Raw genomic sequence first — 27,243 nt, 5'->3', positions numbered from 1 at the left:
ACTAAAAATTTAAAGATTTGAAAGTTATCGGTTGGAAATTATGTGATTTGGGGATTTTTGATTGGAAATTTAGTGGCTTGAATCAGTTTACAGATTAACAGTTTAGATTAGAGCTCAGATTGGTCAGCTATCGACTGAATTACGTATTCTTCTTTTGATTTGCATCAACTGCTCAACGGAATGCTCATATACGTTACATCATTAGAATAGATTTTGCCGCATTAGATCTAACAGTGATCTGTCTTTCTCTCATTTAGTCTTTTTTCCGAAATTTGTTTTTATATTCTAATATTTTAACGATATAACATTTTCATGCATATTCCATCATCCGAACAATTTACAGAAAATCATGTTTTATTTTATACGTAACAGTTTGTTGTATAAATATACAACAGCTATACATAAAATTGTTTACTTATGTTAAATCTTTAACAACAGAGTACTTATTTGTTTGTAGAAATTATCTGCTACAGCAAATAACATTCAAATATTGCATTCAACCTGTTGATCCATAACTTAAAACCTTCAACTAATTTTTAGTACGCGAGAAAGTATATTACTCGTCTTTGCTGTGAGCTTCTGAGTAACAACAAATTAAACATATAATATAACAAAAATCATATCATACGATTGCGTTTAACAGGCTGCATTTTCTTCTTATTAAATCGAATTTTGTCATACTCTTTCCCATCTGATAAAGACAACATTTTATCTTTGTTGCTCATTGCTGTAGACGTATCTGCAATATATTCACTTCCGATATCAATTGCATTAGATAACTCAGCAAATAAGCAATAATTACCATTATTACATAATTCATTATAACACGCTTTCGAATACAAACTACTGAGAATTTAATTACTTTAGTTTGGTTTATTAAAGTATTTAGAGTTTAATTAAAATGACAAAATTATATACCTTCGGAAGATTTTCGTGTCATATAGTTACGCACTTTTCCAAACCATCCATCATTTAGTCTTTCTCGATATTTAGGAGTGGTAAATGTATATAATAACGGATTGACTGCACTGTTCACGGGTAATACAAAGACTACTACCCATGCGTGAAAATCAGCTACAACAAAATATTCAACTAGAGGGATGAAGTAAATCTAACCTTTATATGCGGAAAAATATGAAAAATATTTACATCATATATATGTATATAAATTATATATAACTACGCAATTTTACAATATTTAAATATTAAATAGGCCGATAATTTCTTACACATTCTTATATTTAAAACTTCAATTTACCTTAAATGTCTATTTTTAATATGCAACATAGGAAAAATGCATTTGTTACTGCTGATTATGAATCAAATTATCGTTAATAAATTATTACGTATTACTAGAGGTGTATAGTCAATTAAGCCTAAGAATTTATGGGCTAATTTGCATCAGAAAATTTCACATTTGTTTTACGGACTAGACAATAATTCGTTAATTAGAACCACAATTAGAACTGTCATAAGTATTAAAACAGCAGACAACAGGAAGGAATTAGTAATACTAATGCAGATAATTTACCTGAAATAGGATACTTCATCATAGCTCTAATCTTCAAAACGATAATTGGTGCCCAGCAGGCTGCATCCGTTAGAACGATAAGAAAAAATCGTAAGGCGAATTCGGAATCGCCAACAGACAAAGAACAGGCGTGTCTCGTTTTCCAAATGCTCAGAAACATACCCGTGTAAGCGTAACCAATCGTAAGCAGCCTGTAATGCGAACAGTAATCTTTACAATTGCTTCTTGTTATACATAAGAAAAAAAATTTATTGTACTGGTGAACTACTTTTAAGATCGTTGTTTCTTTAATGTTGATCGTGTCTGCTTACCCCATAAGGTTTAATCCCAAGAAGACGAAGGCCGAATATTCCCATCCAATTAAGTACGGATCGTCAATGTGCAAGGGGAAACACATTCCATTTACGCCGTAAAATCTCGTGCTGCTTCGCCACAGAATCACTTTCGAATGAGTTACAATTAGTTTCAGAATGCTGTCCTTTCTTCTGTTATCTCTGCGTAGTAGCTACAGCGGGGAACTTTATACATGCAATAATTGTTTGCAACAGAATAAACATTTGATTATACTTGGTGCACATGATATGTTAAAAAGAAATTTTTTTTTAATTCCAGGACAGACAAAAATTTGAGGAATCCACTTTGACCGTGTGATATTCGCTTCTTTACTTTGGTAACCTAACATAACGTGAGTATAAATTAATTATGTGCTTATAAATATCCTAACCTATATAAGAATTAAAACTTACGACTTGGAAATTTCTGTAATTATAATAAAGTAAAGATTTTTCATCGCGTGAAAATTTAAGAAAGTCTCAGTATATGTGTACTTGTTACAAGAAATACAATTATTCAGAAACTTCTACTACTGTCCCTTTCACTTTTAATGCAAAATAGAAATAGTTTAATAAATTTCCCAAAAGAGTCTAATAAAACATCTAATAATCAACAGTTACATACGCACTTTCAAATCTACTATACGTTACTAGCTTTTGAATAATCAGAACAATCGACGCAACGCAACGTTTAATTGATTCACAAATTGACGAAATAAGAGCATGCTGTCTGGTTCGTATCATAACCGATGGGTTAACAAGCGATCGGACATCTTGACAGGTTATTAGATATTATTACCAATGATGCCGAGGTCCATGGACAAATAAGAAACATGGAGACGAACCTGGCACGAGAGCAAGGGTAATTCCTGTGATCCAAATGATGATCATCGATGCAGTTGCCGTATGCGGTGCCATGGTACGGTGACCTTTCAGTGGAGCTGCTATTAGCATATATCGTTCCAGAGACATGAACGACAGGATCAATACTGAAACCTTGACGGATCATTTTTATTTCAATATATTAACGACCAGCCATTCGTTTTCTTCAAATACGTTTCGTCTGACTCGCACAAAAGTTTCATGGATATTATAAGGAATAAAAATCCGTATAATCCGGTATAAAAGTTAAATAATGTACATGAGGCTTTTAAAATATTAGGAAAGCGAAAAACACTTTAATACAAAAGATACTGTTATAAATATTAAACTGAATATTAATTAAATTTTATATGAGAAATTTCGTAACATTTAAAAGTAGATACCATTGAGTACTTAGATTTCAAAAATAGATACATTTATGGTAAAAATTTTATTTAAAGATTTGAAATAAAATATAATTGATAAGTATACCTCTAAAGATGTCATTGCCAATAGTCCTACAAAGGTACAATACCACGAAGACATCCATGAACTGGCGACTTGATTGTAATTATCGCGAAATGTTATGTCTGCTATAGCGATTATGAATAGATATAGCCCCATCAACATGTCGGAAACTGTAAAAAGATTATAAAATTTCTATAACTATCACGCTTGTATGATTCAGTGATTTATGATGGACAATATTGAAACTAAATGACATTGATGTGTCATTTTTATAGCATATTCGATAAACGAGACCGGCATTTTATATCCCTTTAAATAAATATTTGATGTATTTTATATACCTGTCCATACATCAAATAATAGGAATCTTGTCTAATTTTTCTCGAACGCGCATAAAAAAATTTTTTAAATATTGAACATTTTTTTATTTGATATTGATAATATTTATTATTCTTAAAATTAAATAACGTGTAAGTATATACATATGGATTTAATACCTATATTAAATAATTTTTAAGATATAACGTACCTGCTAGATTTCGGATAATAATGGTTAATACGCGATTCTCATCCTTGGCTGTGAATCTCCCCCAAAGAACAAGCACGTTACTCGTACAAGTTACACACGAAATTACCCATACTGCTGCTCGTAATAAAGTTTTATCGAGCAAATGGGATAACGACGATACTCCTGCATAGAAGATTCAATCAATCTCGAATTAATCGTCCGATTATATTGATATTTCTTTTACTAATATTGCAAATTTTTAAGGAAGTAATAATGTTCATAAATATATGAGAATGTTTGCTAGCATTGTGTAAATATGTATTACTACATATTTTATAGGTGTTATTAAAATCATCAGTGATATTATAATAGTTATAACCTTTTAAGCCATTTAATGAACTAATAACAGACCCATAATTCATTGACGACCGTTTAGGTATTTTATGGGAATTGAACGGTATCAAAACCATTTAAATTAATGATCATGGTAAACTATAATTATTTAATGACGAACCAAACAACATTCCCCAACATAACATATAAAGTAATTGTAGCTGAATATCATAACTGAATATATAAAAATTATTTAAAAACAATCTATCATTTTTTATGTTTTTCAAATTCTTACCGTCACTAGCGGGTCGACATCGTTTTGCTTTCGGCGCGTAAGTCGCACAATAATGAAATTTCTTGAAGTAGCTAAAAAGTAATATGAATCATCATAAGAAATCAACGATGTAGTTCATTGCATTCACAAAATAACAATGTCCGATGACAAATATATTGACAGGAGTTTCACTTACAAAGGAAAGTAGTTTGTCTGACACAATACGGATAAATCTACTTACACGAAGTCCAATTGCTTGAACAGTGTGAACGCGTTTTTTGGTAATGCATCCAAATTTATACCTTCCAGATCTCTAAAATTTTCATGAAATTAGTTATTTACTTTGATAGAAATTTTACAATATAAAAATTAATACAATAAATTATAGAAATAATATGTTCTAAACTTATTAAAAGAATCTTAATGCTAAAACTTACAGAGAGTCCAGTCTTGTCAATGGACTCAACACGGCCATCGGTAAATTATAAAAGCGATTGTAACCTAATTGTCTGCAATAAATATAAATATAATCCAATAATTTTCGAAAATTATTCCATTTCATTGCTTGATAATTCTGTCTTTACGCGTGCTTTAATTCTACCACAAAACCACGATAATCACATTAGCTATTCGTATCAGCCTTATTTTCGTACGTGTCGGCATAATAAATAAAAGTTTTAACATCAGCATACGTGACGTTCCTCTCGTTTGCTTTTCTAACACCGTGCGTTCGACGGTAAATATCAGGTAAATATGTTGCAAGCACGCGCGTAGCTTAAGACGTGTAGCGTTACAATTTATGTGGATACCGGTGCCTCGTATACTTACAACCTCGTCAGATTTTTTAACGGTTGGAATACATTCAGCGGGACGGTCGTTATTTCGTTGAACGCCAAATTACTGAAAGGGAAAAGATCCGTTTTGCACGATGCACAGTGATGTACGAGGGACATAACTTCGTTACATTGCCATAACGAGTATTCGCAAATTGAGGTAACGCGAGGAACTTACAGTTCGACTAGCTGCTCCAAATTTCGGAACGTGTCCTCTTCGATTGTCTTTATTTTGTTCTTTTGCATACTCCTGGCCAATGGTTGATGTTGCTTGTTAGTTTAAAGTCAGTAAAAAGTATTACTTAATTCCTTAATATAATTTATTAGTAACACTTTTTTATGCAAAATTATAAAGTTTAATAGGAAATATTTTGCTACGGTAGACACCATTACTTTAATTTTTAATTAAAAAAGAAATATTAAGATTAATTATTAATATTAACGAAACAATTGAAATAAAACGAATAACAAGAATTACGTCATTAGTGTATTTGCGACTGCGATTAGAATAAATAAATTACTAATAACAGTTGTAAATATGAAACGTGTATAGGAGTTAAAGGATTAATTTTCTATATTTGTTATTTACTTACGTACGTACAGTAATTTTAATGATGGACATCCAGCGAACAAAGTATCGGGTATTGATTCAAAATTATTTTCATCTAACAATCTGAAATTGTATAGAACGAAATCAGTTTCGATATTTCAATTTCAACGAAACGATGAAGCGTTAACTTACATCTCGCTTAATACCGGCAATTCTGGCAACTTCAGTCCTTTCGAAGTTAATTGATTTTCATTCAAATTTCTATAATAATGTAACAAATTAACATAAGATTAAAATCGTACAAAATTTCTACAAAATTATAATTTATGTTAAATGACACACATGAAGTTTAAAGCAATGCTCCCTTCTAAGTCTGAAAAATCTGCGACAGTGATTCTGTTCTTATTGGCCCTCAAAGATTCCAAGTTGGTTAAACCAGCAAAATGTCCAGGCAAAAATTCGCTAATTTGATTGTTATCCAAAGCTCTGTTCATAAAATACACATTATGTATATTACATTAAAATTGTGTAATTACTAATTTTCTAATAGCATTGAAGATTTAATTAAAAGTATTTATACTCACAGCCAAAACAACTTAGTCAAATTAAGAAAAGCTCCTTTTTCTAGCTCGTGTATATTACTACCATCAAGATATCTGAAAAATTATGTTTTCTTATCAAAAATATATTTATGCGATACTTGTGAAAAAAAATGCACAAAGTAAATAAGAATCTTAGAAACTCACAGTATACGGATTTCTGAGTATTGCGCAAAGGCGCCCATTGGCACGCGTTTAATCGAGCTATCATACAGAGTTCTAAAAAATTAATCACAATAATTAAGAACAATTCACTAGCGCGATAAAAATAAAAAAAGTGTATACTTTACGAAAGATTCCAGTTTTTTAATACTTAAAAACCGTACATGGAAGTAGTTTGAGAAGATAGGTTTCTCGGAATTTCCGAGTAGTCGTGACAAGTGGCGCGACACTTCACGTACTTACAACCGACAGGAATGTCGGTGGCATCTACGAAGAAGAGGAAAACACGTAAATTACCAATTCTTATCTCGTCCATTGCGTTTTGCGGTTTATCGTCGCATTTTTATTTCTGTTATTCGATATTGTGTTCCGTTGTTCGATAAATTATGGATATTGCATTACCACAAACGAACTCGCTTACAGGTTCGGAATCTCTGTCACTGCCAAACCAGTCCAATACACCGTGATAATCATCTGCATACAAAGTAACACTTTTTATATTGCCCCGTTCGGTATTGCATTTATACTGTATAAAAGGGACACGTATATAAAAATGTCAAACATCGTAACTAAATTTTAAATTTAATTCGTTCTTGCCCGAAAAAGGAGTATCTCGATATGTTCAATACGATCGTGCAACACGGAAGTATCATATTCGAACTATAAATTATTCAAAGATCTTTTTGTAATGGACCTCTTTGTCGTGAAAATTAAAATGGATGTAGTAATTAATGAACTAACAGCAATTTTGTTCGTCATCCCCGTGAGGACATTGGCTTTGTGAGTCGCACCAATTTCTCTGTGGTAGACAAATTGTGGTATTGTAACAAAGGAACGTTCCTACTGGGCAAGTATCTGGAATTAGGAAAATCAAATTATCAGCAATTATCGAACGATATGAGTTCGAACAACACAATGTAAATGTCACGAATGAAGGATAATTTAGATCGATTACCCGTTTCCAAATGTAAGACGGTATATTACTGCTTCTAGGTAATTGTTCAATCGTTTAAGTTCTCTATTTTTTATAAATGCAAATATATAATTATAAATGTGAAGTAATATGTAATTGTTAGGGAACAATTTATTGGATTGTTGTCGTTTGTAAGATTTATCAAATATGAAGCTTAAGATTTATTAATGAAACTTCTTATTAATTATCAGAAGTGTGATATTATAAAATATTACCGAATCGTTTTAAAAAAATCTTACTATTTCCTATAACACTTAGAAGATGTTTATGATATTTTGAATATTGATCTCTTTAATAATACGTTTTATTCAGGGTACAAATAAGGGTATAAAACGTACATTGTACGTACCTTTATGAAGCTTAAGTCTTTCAATTAGCAATAATATAACTTAACAAAACAAATATTTTATTATCCAATAACTAAATTATCTACTTCGAAGAAATGTACTATCAAACTACAAGACTAACAAATTAAAAGAATTTCTGACAATGAATGAATTTTTAACGATGCTATATCATAACGAATCAACTTTTAACGATATTATATCATAATGAATGAAATCACATACCTTGATTAAAATAATACATCAGCCCTGATAACAGGCACAAGGTCGCGATTAAAAATGCGCCGATAGCACCGATGCGTTTGTACCTCATTTCGGAACACGAACGTTTCGATCTTTAAAACGATCTAGCGCCTCTGTGTTCCACGAACTTCCGTGTTTTCCCTTGCATGAACAACGTTTTCCACGTGCACTCGGTACAACGACTGCATGACACTGGTTGCATTCACTAACTCCGTCGCAAGCTCCGGCGTCACGCACACGCGCTCTTCATCGTCCGCGAATGAGGATTTCTTGCCGTTTGCTGCTAGGCATTTCACTTCAAATTACATCGATCGATTGTCTTCACGATTGTTATATCATAGGCGAACGAACGATTTGGTCGGAAAAGTTCCTTGCAATAAGAAACAAAAGTAGTATGGTGAATATTGATGGACTTGTTTCTTGTAAAGATATAATATTTGACTGAATTAATAGTTGGTTAGTAGCGGTAGAAGAAATGTTGGTAAAATTATTGGACAGTATGTGAATTGAAAACATGTAACAGAATTAGGCAGAATTCGCAGGTGTAGGTTTTATTGGATTATTTACAGGGTAATTCGCAAATTCTTTTGAAAATTTGTTACTTCTCCTGTTCTTTCTTTTAAGTAAATTTTGGCATTCGTTTCTCGTATGGATTTGTATGTACAAGTCTACATAAATATACAGAGAAGCTCTGTGCTTTTGGCATTCTAGGAAAAATATAATCCTATTTTCTTTGTAACATATTAAATAACATACTAAATAAACTTGCTTTTTGACAAAATGAATTTATTTCTTTTCGAGTGTACAGAATATTAACACTTACATTAATACCACTTTAACGCCGCGCTATGCGTTTTTATAGATTATCACTGTTATATTAACTGTTACATAATATTATAGAAATTTATTCTAGTCAATACAATGTTGCACCTCAGACCAACGTTACAAATTAAGTGTTACGTATTTTATCTTAAATTCGAACTTTTCGAACGAAAGAAACGCAAGTGTAAGAAAATAATAGCGCCTTCACCGCGAGCGCAAGAAAAAAGTTACTAATTGCAAATGGCGGAGGAGATAGTAATTGGTCTATTACGTGTTCGCTATCAAAGTTTACTTTCGAAGTTCACTTACGATTGTCGCTTCAAACTTCCTAACGTATGCAGATACGTCGGTGACAAAATTGCGACAGCGATTCGAACAATTCGCATCAATGGCGTGTCGCGCCTCGAGACGACAGCGATCAGAGAATATGTAATCACTCATTAATAGACAATTAATATCGATCGAAAAGACTCACGAGAATCTCTAATTTTCCGATACAAACTGTCTCTTCTCTACTGTCTTTATGAAAAGTCTAATTACCGGCTATAAGAGAAGTATCACAAATTCAGGAACTTTTTTTTCCACTATTGATCAAATATATCAAATATACATACTTAAAGAGCAACTGAATTCTTACGAATCGTATCAAAAGCTATAACACTAGTTCCTTTTGTCATGTGTTATTCTACCATCCTTCAATATGTACATCGGATTACAGTTGACACGAAAAGGATCTTAATCTCCATAAATTACAATATACATGACATTTGAAAAAAGAGTAATATCTCGACAATTGTAATTCGATACTGTAGCTCAAGTCCTCAAGCTAAAAGTCTTGAGTCAAGTTGTCACGTCTTTAAGAATGAAGAAGCCGATATCGTCGTATGTAGAACTGTTCTACGACGAGAACGTGATCTCGTGGAGCAAACGACTCTTGAACTTATCCGGGCTATGGCCGCATAATCGTAACGATGTTCGATTTTTCTTCTACATTACGTACGTCGTGATCTTCACCTGGTTGGAGATTGTGACTCTGCTGCAGAATATACACGACCTTGAGAAGACACTGAAGAATATCACGCTATCGTTCCCGACCATCTTGATAGTACTGAAGGCCATGATGTTTCGGTTGAATATGCATCTCGTGCTACCATTGCTAACGGTCGTGAAAAGGGACGTGAAGCTTGGATTGTATAAATCAGAAGAGGAAAGGCGAACGGTCGTTTGGTATAACGTGGCCGCCACGTTATTTTCCACCTCGTCGGTCCTGTCTTTATTCTTCGTGCCCACCTTGTTTTATGCCAAACCAATCGTCGGCTGTCTTTTATCCAGTAAGTTCAATCTGTAGTTCGGTGGTTCGTATCTATAATTCGAGAGAATAGATTGATTCTGTCGATCGACGAAGTTCAGGCTGTTGATATTCTTATTCAAAGAGGAATGATATTAGTAAGAATAATCTATTGATAATAAGTAGGAGTCAATGCGATATATGGATAGATGCTACTCTTGATTACTTTTTGATTTAGTGTCACCAAATAACTAGAGAATATATTAATATGAATTTTGTGCATATTTTTGCTTCGAAACATTTCTCTATTCCTTAAATGCTCTATATCGTCCATTGTACAAAATTTTTAAATCTAAGGGTAAAATGAATGAAGATAATTTAACAAGTAAATGTGATGCGTGAATAAGTAGGGTTTATTTTTAATTGCTTTTTGGTTTATTTTCCGTACTTTAAGTCAAGCAAAATATGTATTTGTGTGATGTCGAGCATTTCAATTCCCATCAACAAGAACTTAATTTTAAATTCGGAAATCGGTACTTGATGTTTCAAACTTAAAATGTAAAACAACGTGGATTGTGGGATGGGAAAAGTAGTAAAAGTGGCGATTTTATTAAGCCGGCAGGTATTATCAACGCGTCGCGAATACTCATGCAGGATAAATCAAGACTTTAATGCGAACTTTATCGCCCAGATCCAGGAAACGCATTCGATATCCGTATCCATACGATCACGCGTACAGTTACCTCGCATATGCAGCTTTATGGTGTTCCAAGGCGACAGTTACTTCCTTCACGATACACAAAACGGTTACGTTTTACGAGCCTGTCACAGTTTGTCGAAGATTTTGCACGACCACCGACTGTGCGATTCTCTTTTTCGCGGTCGTTTCCAGCACAGTTTCGTTCGACGGCCAAGCAAACGCGAATTTATGTACTCGATGCTCTTCTTCGGTCTTCCTTCTCTTCATTTTCGATAAGTGGTATAAGTAGTAGAATGTGAATTTGATGGAAAAATGAATTTTTTTGTATTTTTGTACTTTTGTAAAACCAAAGCTTTTAGTATTAATATATTATTAAATATATATATGAAGTTATTAACTAATTATTATTAACTCTTCAACTACAGACGACTTTTGTAATATTGTCTATAAAATCGTGAACTGACCCTATTCGTTATATTTTGAGTATATATTTACGTTTCGTTAACATATCACATTAATTCGCAGAATTCAATAATTGTACGCTTCCTTACGAGTTACCGATGAAAGTGAATAACATTTATGAAGTGACAGGAGTACAATCATACGCTTTATTGTGCGTTTATTTAATACCAGCAAGTATGTTGTTAACAATCGGTGCAACCGGCGCGGACAGTCTTTTGGTGACGTTAACGTTTCACCTTTGTAGTCAACTTTCAATTCTGGCACGTCGTGCCAGAAATATCAGTATTGAACCGCAAATATATTCTCCAGAAATGAGAGTGCTCGTTGAGCGACACATCGAGCTTCTCCAGTAAGTCGACGAACATAAAAATAAAATTCCTTCGTTGACCTGGTACGATCTGATTGAAAATGTTATTGTTAATTTAATTGCAGACTGGCAAGTATTTTAGCAAAGGCATTTAGTTCTCTGATGTTTATACAAACATTAGGATTAATATTCTCTTTATGCATCGTGGTCTACCAATTACTCATGGTAATGATATAATTGTTTACATTTTGTAGTATTCCTGTATTTAATTTATTTGTAATTTAATTTACTTTGCAATCTTTTCTTGGTTTTTTACTGGTTTTAAGGAAGTCTTGATTATTCTGCACTCTCGATTTATTATTATTTTAAAATAAATAAGTAAAATTTTATAGACGACCGACTCTGGAGAAGACATAAATACCATACATTTTATAATTTATTCATGCGCTGTTGTACTATTAGCATTCTCCTACTGTTTCTTGGGGGAGTGTCTAATTAACGAGGTAATTATCAAAAACAATACATAGAGAAAAGTAGTTTTTATTATTTATTTCAATATTCCTCATGTTACAACCATTAAAATATAATAATTCAATAATTCAAAAATGATCACCGTAAATCGAGAAGCACACAAGTAACTAAAATTTTTATGACTTCATAATTTCAACAAAAGTACTAACTGTATCGCTTCCAGAGTAGTGAAATGCAAGTGGCTTGCTATTTCATAAACTGGTATGACTTACCGGAACAATACGCGCGATCTTTAATATTTTGTATCGCTCGATCGCAGAAACCATCATACCTTACCGCTGGCAAGTTCTATGTGTTTTCCTTAGAAACGTTTGGCGTTGTGAGTTATTTTCCAAATATAACATCACTGAATATTATTAAATTCTTGCACTAAATTTGTTTAGTACATACATAATTTACACGTTTCAACTTATTTGTAGATAGTAAAAGCATCGATGGCATATCTCTCCGTTTTGAAAAGTATTATTTGAATGATTACAAGGATCAACTCAACTTGTTGAATTTGTTGAACATATAAAAGAAACAAATTATTCGAACCATTAATTACGGATATACGACTTGATCTTATAATCGAACAGTGAAACGATAGATTCAATTCTTAAATATTAAACGTAAAGCTGTTAAACGCGCACTATAATTTTCTACTGTGATAAAAGACTCATCTTTCGTAACCTTTCAACTTCTTTAATTTCCCTTAGTAATAATCACTTTAATCAATGCAATTATATATTTCCTTCATATCCCTAAAACATTACTTTCACTATCAATCTTCTTATGATACGGTAAACGGTGTACGATCGACGATTATTAACCGAACTAGAATTAAGTGTCAGGTCTAAAAAGAATAAACGTCAACGTCGCCCAGATAGAATGACTACAGAGATCGAATCTGTCTAATCAATTTTTCTCTATTGGAAGCCACTTGTACGTGGTTTACAACGTACCAGCGATATACGTATATCAAGCTCTCGGAATGTATCATTCTATCTAATCGTCGTCGAACACAAATACGTGTTGGCTGAAGGAATTAAAAGAAAAATTTATTTCGGTTTATTCAAGAAAGATACAGAGTGTACAACTGCCGAGGGGGATACAAATTATGCATATAACTCGTGCTTCACGGTAAATAATCGTCCCTATTGCCAGGTCGAAGCACGTGGACCCTGACGTCGTGTGTTATCTCTTTACAACGACCTCGATCCTACGAATGGAGTAACAGCTAACGTGCATACGGCCTTCACGATACACCGATCTCTCGCCACACGGTCCGCTGCGATCCATGCACGTTTACAGCACGTGTGTACACTTTCAGTGGCAGGAACTTAAGTAACAGTGTGCATCGTCATGTACCTTTGACGCCGATCCGGAGAGACACGGCTGATCCTCCACGAGGTATTCAGACATGGAAAAGAAACAGACGGCAAAGGCTTTGCACGCGTTTCGTTTCAGAGCAGAGATACACGGCCGCGACTTATACGATCGCGGGACAACGAACCAGACGATGGTTGGTTGCTTACTCGGTGTACGATGGTATGGAGCGAATTCTTAGTACTCATGGCCGAATCGTCTAGACGTTCGTAAACAAAGGTATATTATACTGATAAATTTGTTTTAAACGAATACATGATGATTATAAAATAAAAAAAAGAAAAAAGAGAAGGAAAGAAAAGTTAAAGGATAAGTATGAACCGATAATACAGGTAAATAATAAACCGTTCGAACGATACTCTGCGGTAGCGACTATTAATAGCTCGTGTTCATTCCCAGCGGAGCAAGTTAGTGTATATCGAGAATCGCTTTTTCACCCTTTCCTCCCTCGCGGTTGTCATTTTTCATTTCTCAAAGTTGATCATCGGCACAAAACGGCTTCTTCGTCGGTACGGAGAACGTAAAAGAATTTCGCCACGATTAGAACGATTCGTTCACATGCGTGTCCTGTGGCCGTGATGTACGATTCTTGATAACTAAAAATCAAATCCATACCAATTCGCACGGGCGTGCATGGAGATTTTTAGGAACGGGATCGTGTCGGTCGGTATATCGTGACAGCCTGTGTATGCTATACAAGCACATAAACACATGGTAATGTATTCGATGCTATTTATTTCTTTCTTTCCTTTTTTTTCTTCATTCAGACAAAACTGACTCACACGTTCACATGTTAATACGCCTCGCAGATGCATTCGCGGTTACCTCCCACAATTATGTTCCGTATAAAATCGTGCGTCTGCCTGTGCACGAGGTCCTCTGGTGTATGTGTTTGTGTGTACGAATATGCACGTTAAGTGTACACACGATACTTCATGTACAATATTCTGTCTGTTCTCTGTGTATTTCGAATATGTATGTGTTCGTGCGTACTGTTCTCTGTGTGTTTGCGGTTAGTGGAAGCGAGAGTTCACTAAATGTCTTTCGTTCTGAGTTCTTTTCACGTTGTGTTCAAGAAACAGAGAAAAATAGCGGGAGAAAGAGAAAGACAGAGAGGGACAAAGAGAGAGAGAGAGAGAGAAAAAGAGAGTTATAATACAGGACAACGCTCGAGAAGAATTCTAGATCGGTCGAGAAACTTTTGAAATTTTTTACTATTTCGCACACTCTCAAAAACACTCGTTTCTAAACGATAGACTTAGTCTTGCCCTCAGAAATTTTTTTCGAATTTTTCGTTTTTACCTTTTTACTCGTTTCTTTCTTGTTTATTCGTTTATATTGTATAAGAGAGAAGTGTGCTACGGATGGTGTGTTCACCGTTTCGTTTTTTATCTTTATCTACTCGTTTGTTTGTTTTTTGGGGGGCTTTTTAATTGTTTTATTCGTTTATCGACTCGAGAACGTCGCATCGACACACAGAGAGAACGACTTGACGTTCTCGAGAATTGATCGAGAATATACGAATGTGTTATAGACATGTCTGACGTTTCGAAACGAAAAAATACGTGAATGGAGTTCGAGTACACGATCTCATTTGTTTTCTTTTCTTCCTTTTTCTAAGAAACGAAAGAATTTCTTCTTCCACTTATTGTTACTACGTGCGAGGATAATATTGATGTTCACTGCTTATATTAATCTGCCTGATAGTATTGTGTAAAATCTCACGATACTATTCACGTCATTTCAATCGCGTGTTTTCTCCGTTAGATAACGTTGAACTATTATGATGTACATTTGTTCTTCGTTATATGTCCTATTTCGATAGCAAAAAATTAAATAATAATATTAGTGATAATTAACGAAAATAGCAACTGTTATCATTATAACTATAATAAGTAAATTGACTACACGAAAGTACAGCGTTTTCTCTTTGTAATTATATTAGTAAATATTATTGAGAACTATATTAGTAATAAAGAGATAATGAGAATTCCAGAAGTCGTGTGAGATTTCAAAAACTGAATGCTGAACAAAAATATTCAATGAGAAAAGTTTGGACTATTTAAAAAATATTCATTGAGTATAAGCAGCATGAAACTTTTAATTATTCTATGAAATTCGTTGATATTGTAATACGATTTAATCATAGAAAATTGTTTCCTGAGCATTTTCATTGAGCATTATAAGCTGCCATACTTAATCTAATCGTATCATAACAGATACTCGAAAAATCTTTGCTGTCGCGTCCAAACTTGGAAAATTAATTTAGTAACAGAATTATCAATAAGCAATGGAAAAGTCTCGATTAAAGACATGATTTTGTTAGAAAAAATACGCGCAAAGCTTGGTATGCCGATTTCTAACTCTTTGAAACGCTAATTTATACGAGCGCACACTTGGCTTCACGAAACGTGTATTTTTTCAAAGAAAATGTTTCTCTATAATCGTAACTTTCCCTTTCCCGATCAAGTATACGTTTAAAGTTTCTAATCGATTATCGCTACGTTTAACCAAAGAATCAGTCGAAAATTCTTAGAAATTTATGTATTGCACGATAACTAGTCGTTTTCGAGTCCATTTTATGAAATGGCGAAAAATGGAAGAAACTAAATTTAAAGAAGAGGAACCTACGTCAAATATAAATAACGTATTTTATATTTTCGATCTATGGAAGTAGTATTACGACAATTAAAAAATTTTATTTATTAAAAGACACAAACGAGCAACCGAGAAACATCTAGCATCTATTAAAAAAATTAAAAGACATAGATTTTTACACAAATTTAATGTGTAACTACTAACCCTCTATAACCGGATTTTAATTCGTCTATAAGGATAAAGGTTGTAATTGATTATACCCTGCGTTCTTATTCAAGAAATAGGAACTGACCATTGTTATACGTGGATTGTAGAGTCGTAAGAATACAATGGTAACATAAATTCGTGTAGTAAACAGCAAATAAAACAAATGTAACTTTCAAAGCAGATATACGTTATAGAGGGTCTCCTTAAACTATCGATTAATTACGAAATGTAAGTATGTTGTGAGGCACTTCTCTGCATATTATGTGAGCTTTTTATGACTTTATCACTGCTTTGGGGTCAGTTTTTGAAAATAACTATCAGCAATATCAATAACTACTAGCAATATCAAGCTAAACGAGAATACGAGAATACTTCGTAATTCAATCATCACAAGAAAGTATTTTTTTAGATACAACATTGAAATAGTTGCCACGCAAGATCATTACCACTAGATTTGTAATAGTATTTTATTGTGAAATCGAGAAATATAATAGCTGTCAAATTTTAATTGAAATTATATCGAGAAAACATGATTTTATAATCGATGTACGACAAAAATTCACGGGAAGTTATCCAAATAAAACAAAATCGCAAGTGTTAAATCTGATAAAAATAAATGTAGTTCACTAATGTAACACTAAGCTGAGATTAATGAATAGAGTTTAATGTGTTCAACTATGAAAGCAAAAGAAGAAAATACCTTTTCGTAAAACGAGTCCGAAATAATATTGCAAATATAACTCTTTGTTTCTATGATCTTTGTTACATCTAAGAAATGTAAAATTAATACAGAATAGAAATGATTAATCACTAACGATATAAATATCTTTTTTCTTTTTTTTTCTTTTTTTTAAATATTAAAATGTGTAACATCGAATCGAGATCCATTCTCATATCGGAATGAAATATTTACATATAAAGCAAGCAATTCATATAAACAGCAGAATAAATAATATTCTTCGTAGCGGAAAACATAATAGATTGTCCATATTTTTTTTTTTTTTGTAAGAAAAATTTTTATTCTGGATTAAAAAATCTTAGTTTACATATAAATCGGAATTTTTATGTACATTTGCCTAGGTCTGTAAAACTCTCGAATGCTCGTATTAATCGAACAGAGTGGATAACATAACAAACTGATAGAGTACGCTATAAATAATATAACATTGCTTATCTATTATACACTATTCTAATTATACCATAACTGAAGCTATAACGGAAAGAAAGAAGGAAAGCCATTTTCTAATACAGCATAATTTTTCGACTATACATTTACACTTCAATTGGCGTAACGTAAACCATACACGAGGAAAGAAGCCGTATAAGGAAATGAAATGATCTCAAGATTACGACGAATATGTACAAATAACGAAATGGTCCCTAATCTCAATAGAAGTAACTATAGTATTCGCAGAGTATCGAAATAAGTCTTAATCGAATCACATATTTTCGAAAAAGACTTATGAAACAAAAATATAGAATGTGGTATGAAAATAAATGATAATAATTGTATGAATGTAGAAACAACTACTTAATTTGTGTCGCGATATTAATACACGAGTCGATACAAAAATCATAATTTGTATGTAAATATATATCACGAAGATTACCCTGCAAATACTTAGTTTCTGAGATTAACCTATACATTTCAATGTATCGTTTGTATCGATACTTATACATATATTATTATTATTAAAGAGTGAACATCAAACACCTCGAAACGTGTGTTAATAACCGACATGCCTTTAACACAGTTGGTAATTCGTAAAGGAAAGCAATGAAACGATAAAAAAGATAGAATCGGGGTCATTACAGGATATAATTCTAAACTGAAAGGAAACTGAAGGCAGTCGAACACCTGAAAAACTCACCAATAGGTGATATAGATGATTTGAATAATCCAGATGCCAGTCCCATGTTGCATTGTTAAAGCTATAACTTCGTTTTCTGTGAATAAAAACTAAAAAGCGACTCTTCATACGAAACATATCTTCTACGTAACACGATCGTTAACAAAGATAGTCAATGGCTTAATTACAGGTGTTTCATTTACAGAATATTAACTATAAGTAACCATATATTTGAATCTAATTAATGCTATAATCGATGATTCTTCTGTAAATGAAACATTCAATTTCTTATGCCAGTGCCGGTGATTTTCCTTCTGTTACTCGATAGGTTACGATAAAGAAAAAAATAATTTTTTCAGGCATCTTATGTGAAAAATATAGAGAATGCCATATATATTAGAATTAAGCTCGTACAGCAACTAATATTCAAGAGAGATAATCGTTTAGTATAGATAATATAAATAGTTGAAAAATATTATAAAATAATTAAAGAAACTAAGATCTACTATCATACTACGATTATACTGTTACAAACTTAAAGAGACACTGTTTGTTTCATATAATTTACAGCGACGCGAGAGTAACGATTTGTTGCATGAATTATTTACAACTGAAACGTACATCCTTTTTTTTATCTTTTATCTACTTATGCATTAAAGAAATGCTTTTTATACAAGAATACGTTTCTTCCTCGCAACATCGAATCTTTTCTTTCTTCCTTTTTCTTTTCATTTAGCTGAAAATCCTAATAGAAGCATTTAATCAAAATATCATTACCTATTCACACTTCAGCGCAATGACACGAATTATTTTCCTAAACCTGACACCGTGTCTCTTTTATCTTTTTTCCTTTTCCTTTTATTTTAATTTTTTTCTTTCTTTTTTTAATAATTTTATGGATAAAAATTATTATAAGTGATATGTACAAAATGAAATATAAAAAAATTATGAACCTTAGAGACATAGCAATGCTCCATTTGGTTATTACTAACTCTTCGGTCGCGACTTTCCAAAATGACCAACGCGATTTTTATGATAAAAAAGTAACATCACAGACACTGGCACAATCATTTGTTAGTGGCTTTTTTCTCATTGTTGTCCAATTGTTTCCATTGACTGTTGATGTTGTTCATAAATATTAAAATTAGAGCGTCTGTCACATAATCGTGCATCGATTGACTCCAACGGGTAGTTTTCTCCAACGCATGACGTTGCTTTGTTTTTACGAAACAGGGGACTTACAGTGGGCAGTGGATGGTTGCATGAGAAGCGATTACAGTCTAGATGGCCCAGAGGAGCATCTGTGGATTGACGTGAGGTAGTAATCCTGCAGTGGTCAAGTGCAAACGTATCCTTCCTGTGCTACTGTAGATGCACCAGTAGGCCCTTCCTAAAATATTTCAAATAACGAAACAGTTAAAGTACTAACATTGTTGGGAAAACTAAAGTAAGAGAAAGAAGCGGGACGTTGCAAATAAATTGAATGTACCGATACTGCTATATTCTCCGCTCCTTACCTCCGCAAGATTCCGATTTACATTAAAATTAATGTCTTCTACAACAAATCCAAACTTATCTTACTATTGCTGCTCTATTTTTATATGTAGTTAACTAATCTGTTATATGACAATTATTGTTCATTATATGTATAATAACTTACATCCTTAGTAGCTGTCAACGTTTGTTTGTATTCATCCAAGCTAAATCCGGAATTACTGTCTTCCCCACAAGACTGAACAACTAGCGACCCGTCTTCTCCCTATAAATAAAATTTTATTAAATATTACTGTAGCATCGTGGATAAATGGCCTAAGAAATTTCGGATGAACCATAAACAATGTCGTGAAAAAGCCTAAGTGCTGACAGGCCTATCAATGTGTCGTCGGTCTTTCAGTCGAATAGTTACGCGGAAAAAAGGCCTACGTGACTATGGTCACAAGCGGTTGCGAAACACGTATGTGGTGAGACTATGAGAAAAGATAAAGGGATGCTTAAGGGAGAAAGACGAATTAATAGTCAGTCGTGAGTTAAGAAGTCAGAGAGTGTGGTCCGCGTGAAAGAGAGCGTTGGAACCGTGGTGACGAGAGTTGTAAATTAATTATTTAATTGTCTTAGTTATAGCACATTATTGTATTTAGTTCACGTTAAATAACCACCGTTTCCTGTTTAATCAACTCTAAATAAATAATCCTACATTACATATCAAAACAAAGATAATTAATTAATAATGATTAATATTTTATTTTCAGTACCTACATGGGCTACTGCTTGCTCATTATCGGTGGTCCTTCGCTTTTTTCCGTATGTGTCTGTGCTTTGATCGGATAGTCTCTTCCTGTTCGTCAAATCCCCTTGGTTTCGTGGAGAAACGCTACCAGTGTTACCATTCCCAGCAATATTTCCGTTTTTATGTACATTGCCAGAAATCTGTAAGAAAGAAATCATCAATAAACAAGTGCACAGGTAAATAAACAAGGGAAATGAGATTAAAGGAAAAATGAATTACTTTTCTTTCTCGTTTGAGCAAACTAGGAGATACATAAGTGTGAAGATCCTTTCTCTTTACGTGTTTTGCTTCAATCCACATACCATCTTTTAACAAGTTCAACTGTTCCGCTTGCCTCAGAACTATAATTTTATTGGTTTATGAGTATGTATGAAAATTAAAAATTAAATTATTTAATTACACATGTCATAATATACTTACTTGAGTCCACGAACGATTTTATATCATACGTTAGATCAATGTTTAAATTTTCACTTTTAGCAAACAACAAGCCGATAAACCACATGGAGCAGTGTCCCTCCGGCTCTGGTTTTAGCGGTGGAAATGCCTCCGGATTCACATGTGCCAATGTAATGTGTGGATTTCTTTCCAGAGTACCTGTTTTTAAGAGTTAGGGTTTTGCCATTTTGGCACCCGCGGATTATTAGCATTGCAGTATCGACAAAATAAATATTCAAAGTCAAAGTTTTTATGATTACAATAGACACAGATTAAGACAGAAGCTTATACAATTCATTGATCTAGAGTCCATTTACTTCTGCGTAGGATGCATAATCTTGTAATATGAAAACCTATATGCAACTTGTAATAACAGCAATAAAAGTAACCTGTTTTAATCTACGTCATTTAACTGGAACAAACACATGATATGGTAAACTAATAACAAGGCAGTCAATGCATCGTCATTGAAGTTATCGATAAATTCACGAGATATTGCGCAAACCGTAAGTAATAAAAGATATAATAGTCAGATCGTGTTTAAAACTTTTTATACGAATTGATAAAAACAAAAAATAACAAAAATTAACGCATTATTTATTCGATTAAAAATAATTTAACTTATTGGATCGTTCGATTAATTTTTCTGTACAACACCTCGTTTGTCATAATAATGATTAATACACGTTTATCGATGAATTTTATCATATCTACATACAGTGGCTCACGAAAGTATTCGAACGCTTACATTTACAAATTTCAATTAATAAAATGAGGTGTACTAAACTAATTTGTTAAAACAATTCAATAATATAGACAGGAATTATGATACATTTATTCGAAACATTCATGATAAGTGTCTCACAAAAGTATTCAAACGCTGTAACACTGTTGATAGTTTTTCATCTTCCTTTGCACTGAATGTAAACATCATTGCTAAATGAAAATATTGGTACGTTCACTTGATATTAGGCTATCGTTTCAGTAACAGTAACATAAAAGTGTGCACAATAGTATTTAAAATGAATACCAAAAAGTTTGAAACAAAAAAGTGTGAAAGAGAAATAATATATAATAATAAAATCATATAGCAAGATTGCCGGAATTGTGAACAGAAGTAAGTCCACAATACATTATATCATAAAAAAAGTCAAAGAATGAGGGAACACTTGCAAACAAAGCTCGATCAGGCAGACCAAAGAAATTGGAAGAGAGGAGAAAGTTATCATTCGCGAATTAAAAAAAAATCCTACTACATTCGCTCCTCAACTCACAAGTATGGTAGCTGATATGTTTCATAAAGAAGTTCACCCGGAATTATGTCGACAAATCTTACGAAACAATGATTTTCATGATAGAGTACCGTGAAAGAAGCCATATATTAATGCGATAAATCATAAAAAAAAGACTGACTTTTGCAAAAACCTATATTAATAAAGAATTCTTTTTGGAATAAACTCATCTTTTGGGACAAGCCAAAGTTTAACATTTTTGGATCAGCTAGTTAAAATTATGTGTAAGGAAAACCAAATACGGTATTGGAAATTCGACATTTACATTAAACAGTGAAACACAAAGGTGAATCGGTTATGGCGTGGGGGTGCATGGCTGCCAGTGGCACTGGAAATTTGATATTTACTGATGGAATACTTGGTAAATATAAGTATTTAAATATTTTAAAAAATAACCGTAAAGAAAGTGCCCGTAAATTAGGATTGTTGGAAGGTTTCCACTTCCAACAAGATAATGATCCTAAGCATACTGCTAAAATTGTAAAAGAATGGATCATATACAACACACCACACATGTTAATTATCCCACCGCAAAGTCCAAGCATAAATCCGATTGAAAATTTGTGGGTTGAAATGGGAGAAAGATGAAATAAATTTCAGATAATCTCAAAGCAAGTATTGAAAGATGAAATTATAGAAATATGGAACTCCGTTGAGTGTAGTTTTATAAAATCATAGGTTTACAGTATGGATCGTCGATTGAGACACACTATTGCTGCTAAAGATGGTCCAACAAAATATTAATATTAAATAATTTAATAATATATGTAGCGTTCAAATACTTTTTTTGTGAGTCACTTATAATGTGTGTTTCTAATAAATGTATCATAACTCCTACCTACGTTGTATCCTATTGATATCTGCTTGTCTAAGCAAATTACTTTAATGTACATTATTTCGGCCATTTAAGTTTGTATATGTAAGCGTTCGAATACTTTCGTGAGCCACTGTATATAATTGAATATATTTAATATGTGTTTAATATTTTACCTATCAAATGTCGTATTTTAGACTCGACAAGTCCACACCATTCAAGCTGATCTTCGGCAGTCAAACTTCTCGCCAATAATACAATATAATGTTTATATTTTCCAAAGAAATTTGGAGGTTCAAATAATTTGTCCCACGTTGCTTTCCCCATGATAATTTCTTCTGTTATCGAAAGTCCATTTTCGAATGCCTCTTGCATAATTGTTCTTGTTGATACTGATACGTTGAAAGTTGAATTTTGTTGAGGATATGCCGGTGTGATTATTGGCATTAAGTGATATCTATCTGATATATTCACCTTGAGAAAGAAGTTTGTTAAATTAAGAAACTTATTAGTATAAAATATGTTTTAATCAAAAGCAATATTAAGAATAATTCTTAATAATGATTCTATAAAAATCTATATTTATTCTTTAAGAATGATTCTTACTCTGGGATCCCAAACTGGATAGCCTAAATTAACATTGTCAGGTTGCTTTAAAAGAACTGGTTGTGGCCACTTCCATTGTGAAAATACAAGGAAAAATTTCTCTATTAATGTTGCTGCAACAGCATTAGGATAAAGTTGGCATGTTCTTGCAACCAACATTGCCCAAGACACACCACCTAGATAGCCTAATACATTACTATATATGCCATGTCCTAAAAATGAGAAAATAAAACAATGTATAAAAACACTTGTCTCATCTCAAAACATACGAAAATTAAAAAGCAGATTATCTTACGTTTTGCCCATAACTTAATGGCTCTAAGTGCCAGCCTAAAATTTTCTATATTGGGTACTAAACGTAGTATTTCATCTGTTACTCTACAACCGTTAAGGCTTCTTACACATTTTTGATCCAGATTTTTTAGAAGCATGTCATCTTTAAGGTCCTACAAATATGGGGAAAATTTATTTGATATGCAATTTACAAAAAGGTGGAGAAACATTATATACATTATTTAGTAAGTTACTAACCATTGAATCAGGTATTTCTTTAAGTGACAGTTTAGCAAACAGCATATCAATTTCAATACCATCAAAATTCATTTTTATTACTGGTACAAATGCTTCTTCTACTGCCTAAAATATGTTAAATAACACAATTAAATAACTATAAAATTTACATTTGAACAAATAAACATTTTATGTATGATATGTCTCTGATATATTTAATTAGAGATTTTTATTTCTAATCAACTAATGATAACTCTAAATATTAATTGCATTACTCACTGTGTAAATGTTATGCAAAGAAAATGCAGATTAAATGGACAAATAATTGTTATGATTACTTGATATTGTGTAAAGTACGTACCCTTAAATCTGTAACTTCTTCTTGCATTTTCAGTAATTCAAAAAATGATGCAAAATAATCCGACCTATAGATGTGTCGTGGTACAACACATAGAGCATCTATATCAGCACCTTTGTGATGTACTCCTAACCTATATGAACCGAAAGTATATATTTTACCACCAACTTGGTCAGCTACGCTGGATGGCATATTTCTGGCAATACTTGTGTCCCGTATCCATTGTTTCACCAGTGTGTTTAATTTACTAATCAAACATAACAATTAACATAATACATAGTTAGTAGTGTTCAAAATATCAATATTATACAATGTAAGTGTAAATGCAATACCTTAAAATTTCCATTCTGTGATTTAACTCTGCCTCAGACTCAAATACATTATATGGCTTTAATGCCTCCTTTAATTCATTGGTCCTAGTAAAATCACTGGGCTTTGGTTCTGCTACACTAATAGCAGATGTCATACCCAATGTACGTAGGTTCTTTTCTTCTTTGGATGATGCATTTGAGTTTGAGTTATTACCTTGTGATGACCACATCTTGACACGCATTTATTTGTTCTAGATCTGAAACAAGGAGACAATGATATTTAATTGCATTGGTTTTAAAACAATGAATTAAACATAAAAGTTTGTACATTTACCAAAACTGACATGGATATTAACACTTGATTATATAAACAATGAAATGTATTCCAATATATATGACTTCCTATCATTAAAACAGTTAATTATAAATTAATAATTGCACATCTTCATAAAATAATAGCAAATGATCAAACTAGAGTTTAATAAATAAATCATTTTAATAAGTAGTTCGTATAAAATATAGCATTAGACACAAATTTACCCAAGTACGTTCTCTTTACTAGTTAAATCTTATTTATATACAGTTTTTTAACACAACAAATAAAATAAATACGGATAAACACAACATATTTGATAGAATAACATCGACATAAAGAGTACTAATCAACCCTTCATCATTCTCATGTATCATATCACAGGACAATAATCATTGTACCTAAAGTATTTTCGATATCTATATTAATACTACATTTTTGAAATGCTACATATCAGTAAAGAAGTTAATATAAAAGTACGCGTAAATTTGTCCAGGAATGTGATAAAGTGATGATATTATGAAATCTTGAAAAAGATAGGGCAGAAACATAGATCTGAAATAAAACTTCTATGTCTACAAGAATATATAATATTTTACAAAATATGCAAACATTTTTAGTGATTGATTTGAACGAGCGAACACTTTTTCTTCATTCTACACGTGATCGGAAACACATGAGAGTGTCAATATTGAATATTGTATATTGCTTGGATTCTTACCGATAATACTTTGTCAAAGATGCGATGACATGATAAGGATAAAGAAACTTCGGATGTGTTGTCTGTCAGGTTATAAAACGTGCAAATGCCTCTAGTAAAGATGCATCACGTCCATCCGATGCTTGTGGACGACTCCTGAAAAGGAAATTGTATTCCTAGCGCGAATAGCACGTTTTTCAAGCTCTGCTTAGTCGCAAAACAGCGCGAACAACTTGTAAACAATTTATGAGGTAGAAAAAGAATCCAGAGAAACGAAGGTCCATAAGTCACAAAATTGTTCGCGTCGATCAAATTATTCCATACACCACTAGTGGAAATTAATCAGCCACAACATCAATTGTAACACACTTCACGCACAGGACACTTCGTGTTGCGATGTATCTTGTAAATAAATAATTAAACGTTAGTACTTGAAAATAATAGACACACATATATGCAGTCGCAGAAAACCAGCTACAATCTGGACATGGCGTCCCTAACACAGCCTTATATACCAGTCAGAAACTATATAGATAGAACTGCAATCGACTGGTTTCTAGCGCCGTGTTCGATTTAACTGCCATCTTAGATGGAATGGGAAATTAACATTGCATTCTACATCTCGGTTATTTATAAGCAGATTTATTGTTTATTTTAATTGTTTACTGTCATATATTATATTTTTTGATATTGTATAATATTTTTTCAAAGGATATATTAATTAAATCATAGATATTTAAAAAAATTATAGCTGCTGGCCCACGCATTGTTGCAAGTGGAGCAAGTGCACTGTAGAAATCGCAGTGCGCTTCTTTAAAACGTATAACTTATGGCTCCCATGTCGAATGTGCTTTTATTGTGATATTACTGTTATGTACCCGAAGCAACAGTGATGTATGATTTCATCGAACGTGAAATTGTTATAGCTTCGACTAATTTTGCTTGAAGTAATACTTAAAATGTCTTATCCTAAATAAATACTCTTATCCTAAATAAACTATTATGCCAAAACAAGGAAATAACATCCCCGTTATTTTTATCGCCTTGAAAGATTATGCAACTTATTCATTGCAAATACTAAAATAATACATTATTCACAAATTATCATTGACGTACCGATAACAGTACATACAAAAATTAAACTTTTCATTTTTTAGCAATTTATATCTTATACTAGTCACGTCCTTATATTTAATATATGAAAAAGAATAATGTAATAATTCCATTACAAAATAATAATTCCACATCATAAATGTTATCAAAGTTAAAAGAGGGATCTACAGGGAAAGAGAAGGAAGTGCATTTAAATCAGAGAATTTTCGAGTATGCCTCAGTTATTAATGCATTAAAGTAATCGATATTTAATACACTATTTCGAATAAAATGTATTATATTGTATCATATATAATTTCAGTTTTATTTTCTCCAAAAATCATGGCTATTTCATATTGAAGCACAAACCGCGTAACG

General features: G+C 32.5%; 3 protein-coding genes across 5 annotated transcripts; 1 reads left to right on the top strand and 2 right to left on the bottom strand.

Moving 5' to 3' along the window:
* Positions 1-313: 313 nt before the first annotated feature.
* Positions 314-8,178, bottom strand: Lgr3 (Leucine-rich repeat-containing G protein-coupled receptor 3). Its single transcript, XM_033347177.2, has 21 exons — positions 7,994-8,178; positions 7,193-7,306; positions 6,854-6,925; positions 6,616-6,718; positions 6,437-6,508; positions 6,275-6,346; positions 6,033-6,176; positions 5,883-5,951; positions 5,742-5,813; positions 5,319-5,390; positions 5,136-5,207; positions 4,745-4,816; positions 4,549-4,620; positions 4,329-4,399; positions 3,722-3,883; positions 3,217-3,362; positions 2,709-2,859; positions 1,843-1,972; positions 1,532-1,722; positions 919-1,074; positions 314-739 (listed from the first exon to the last, which is right to left on the bottom strand). The coding sequence occupies exons 1-21, from the start codon at positions 8,079-8,081 to the stop codon at positions 618-620; spliced, it is 2,223 nt and encodes a 740-aa protein (XP_033203068.1). The 5' UTR covers positions 8,082-8,178; the 3' UTR covers positions 314-617.
* A 706-nt stretch (positions 8,179-8,884) lies between these two features.
* Positions 8,885-26,263, bottom strand: hrg (poly(A) polymerase hiiragi). 3 transcript variants are annotated; one of them, XR_013058761.1, is made up of 13 exons: positions 25,795-26,263; positions 24,782-25,017; positions 24,453-24,696; positions 24,113-24,217; positions 23,877-24,027; positions 23,582-23,793; positions 23,152-23,449; positions 20,852-21,028; positions 20,651-20,772; positions 20,401-20,571; positions 19,805-19,903; positions 19,387-19,534; positions 8,885-10,196 (listed from the first exon to the last, which is right to left on the bottom strand). XR_013058761.1 is itself a non-coding variant. In XM_033347136.2 (12 exons), exons 2-12 carry the CDS (start codon positions 25,000-25,002, stop codon positions 19,481-19,483), a joined length of 1,854 nt encoding a protein of 617 aa, XP_033203027.2. In that variant the 5' UTR covers positions 25,003-25,017; positions 25,795-26,263; the 3' UTR covers positions 13,136-19,480. The 3 variants fall into 3 exon arrangements, 1 of the variants encoding a protein (XP_033203027.2); XR_004465603.2 differs by lacking the exon at positions 8,885-10,196 and having other exon boundaries at positions 13,136-19,534; positions 20,397-20,571; XM_033347136.2 differs by lacking the exon at positions 8,885-10,196 and having other exon boundaries at positions 13,136-19,534.
* LOC117164222 (odorant receptor 82a) lies at positions 9,696-12,591 on the top strand. Its single transcript, XM_076619996.1, has 6 exons — positions 9,696-10,164; positions 11,347-11,632; positions 11,716-11,815; positions 11,983-12,093; positions 12,285-12,440; positions 12,541-12,591. Exons 1-6 carry the CDS (start codon positions 9,696-9,698, stop codon positions 12,589-12,591), a joined length of 1,173 nt encoding a protein of 390 aa, XP_076476111.1.
* Positions 26,264-27,243: the final 980 nt, after the last annotated feature.

The sequence above is a fragment of the Bombus vancouverensis genome, chromosome 7, assembly GCF_051014615.1.
Source record: "Bombus vancouverensis nearcticus chromosome 7, iyBomVanc1_principal, whole genome shotgun sequence".
NCBI classification, from domain to species: domain Eukaryota; kingdom Metazoa; phylum Arthropoda; class Insecta; order Hymenoptera; family Apidae; genus Bombus; species Bombus vancouverensis.
This window is presented reverse-complemented; position numbering and strand designations above follow the sequence as displayed.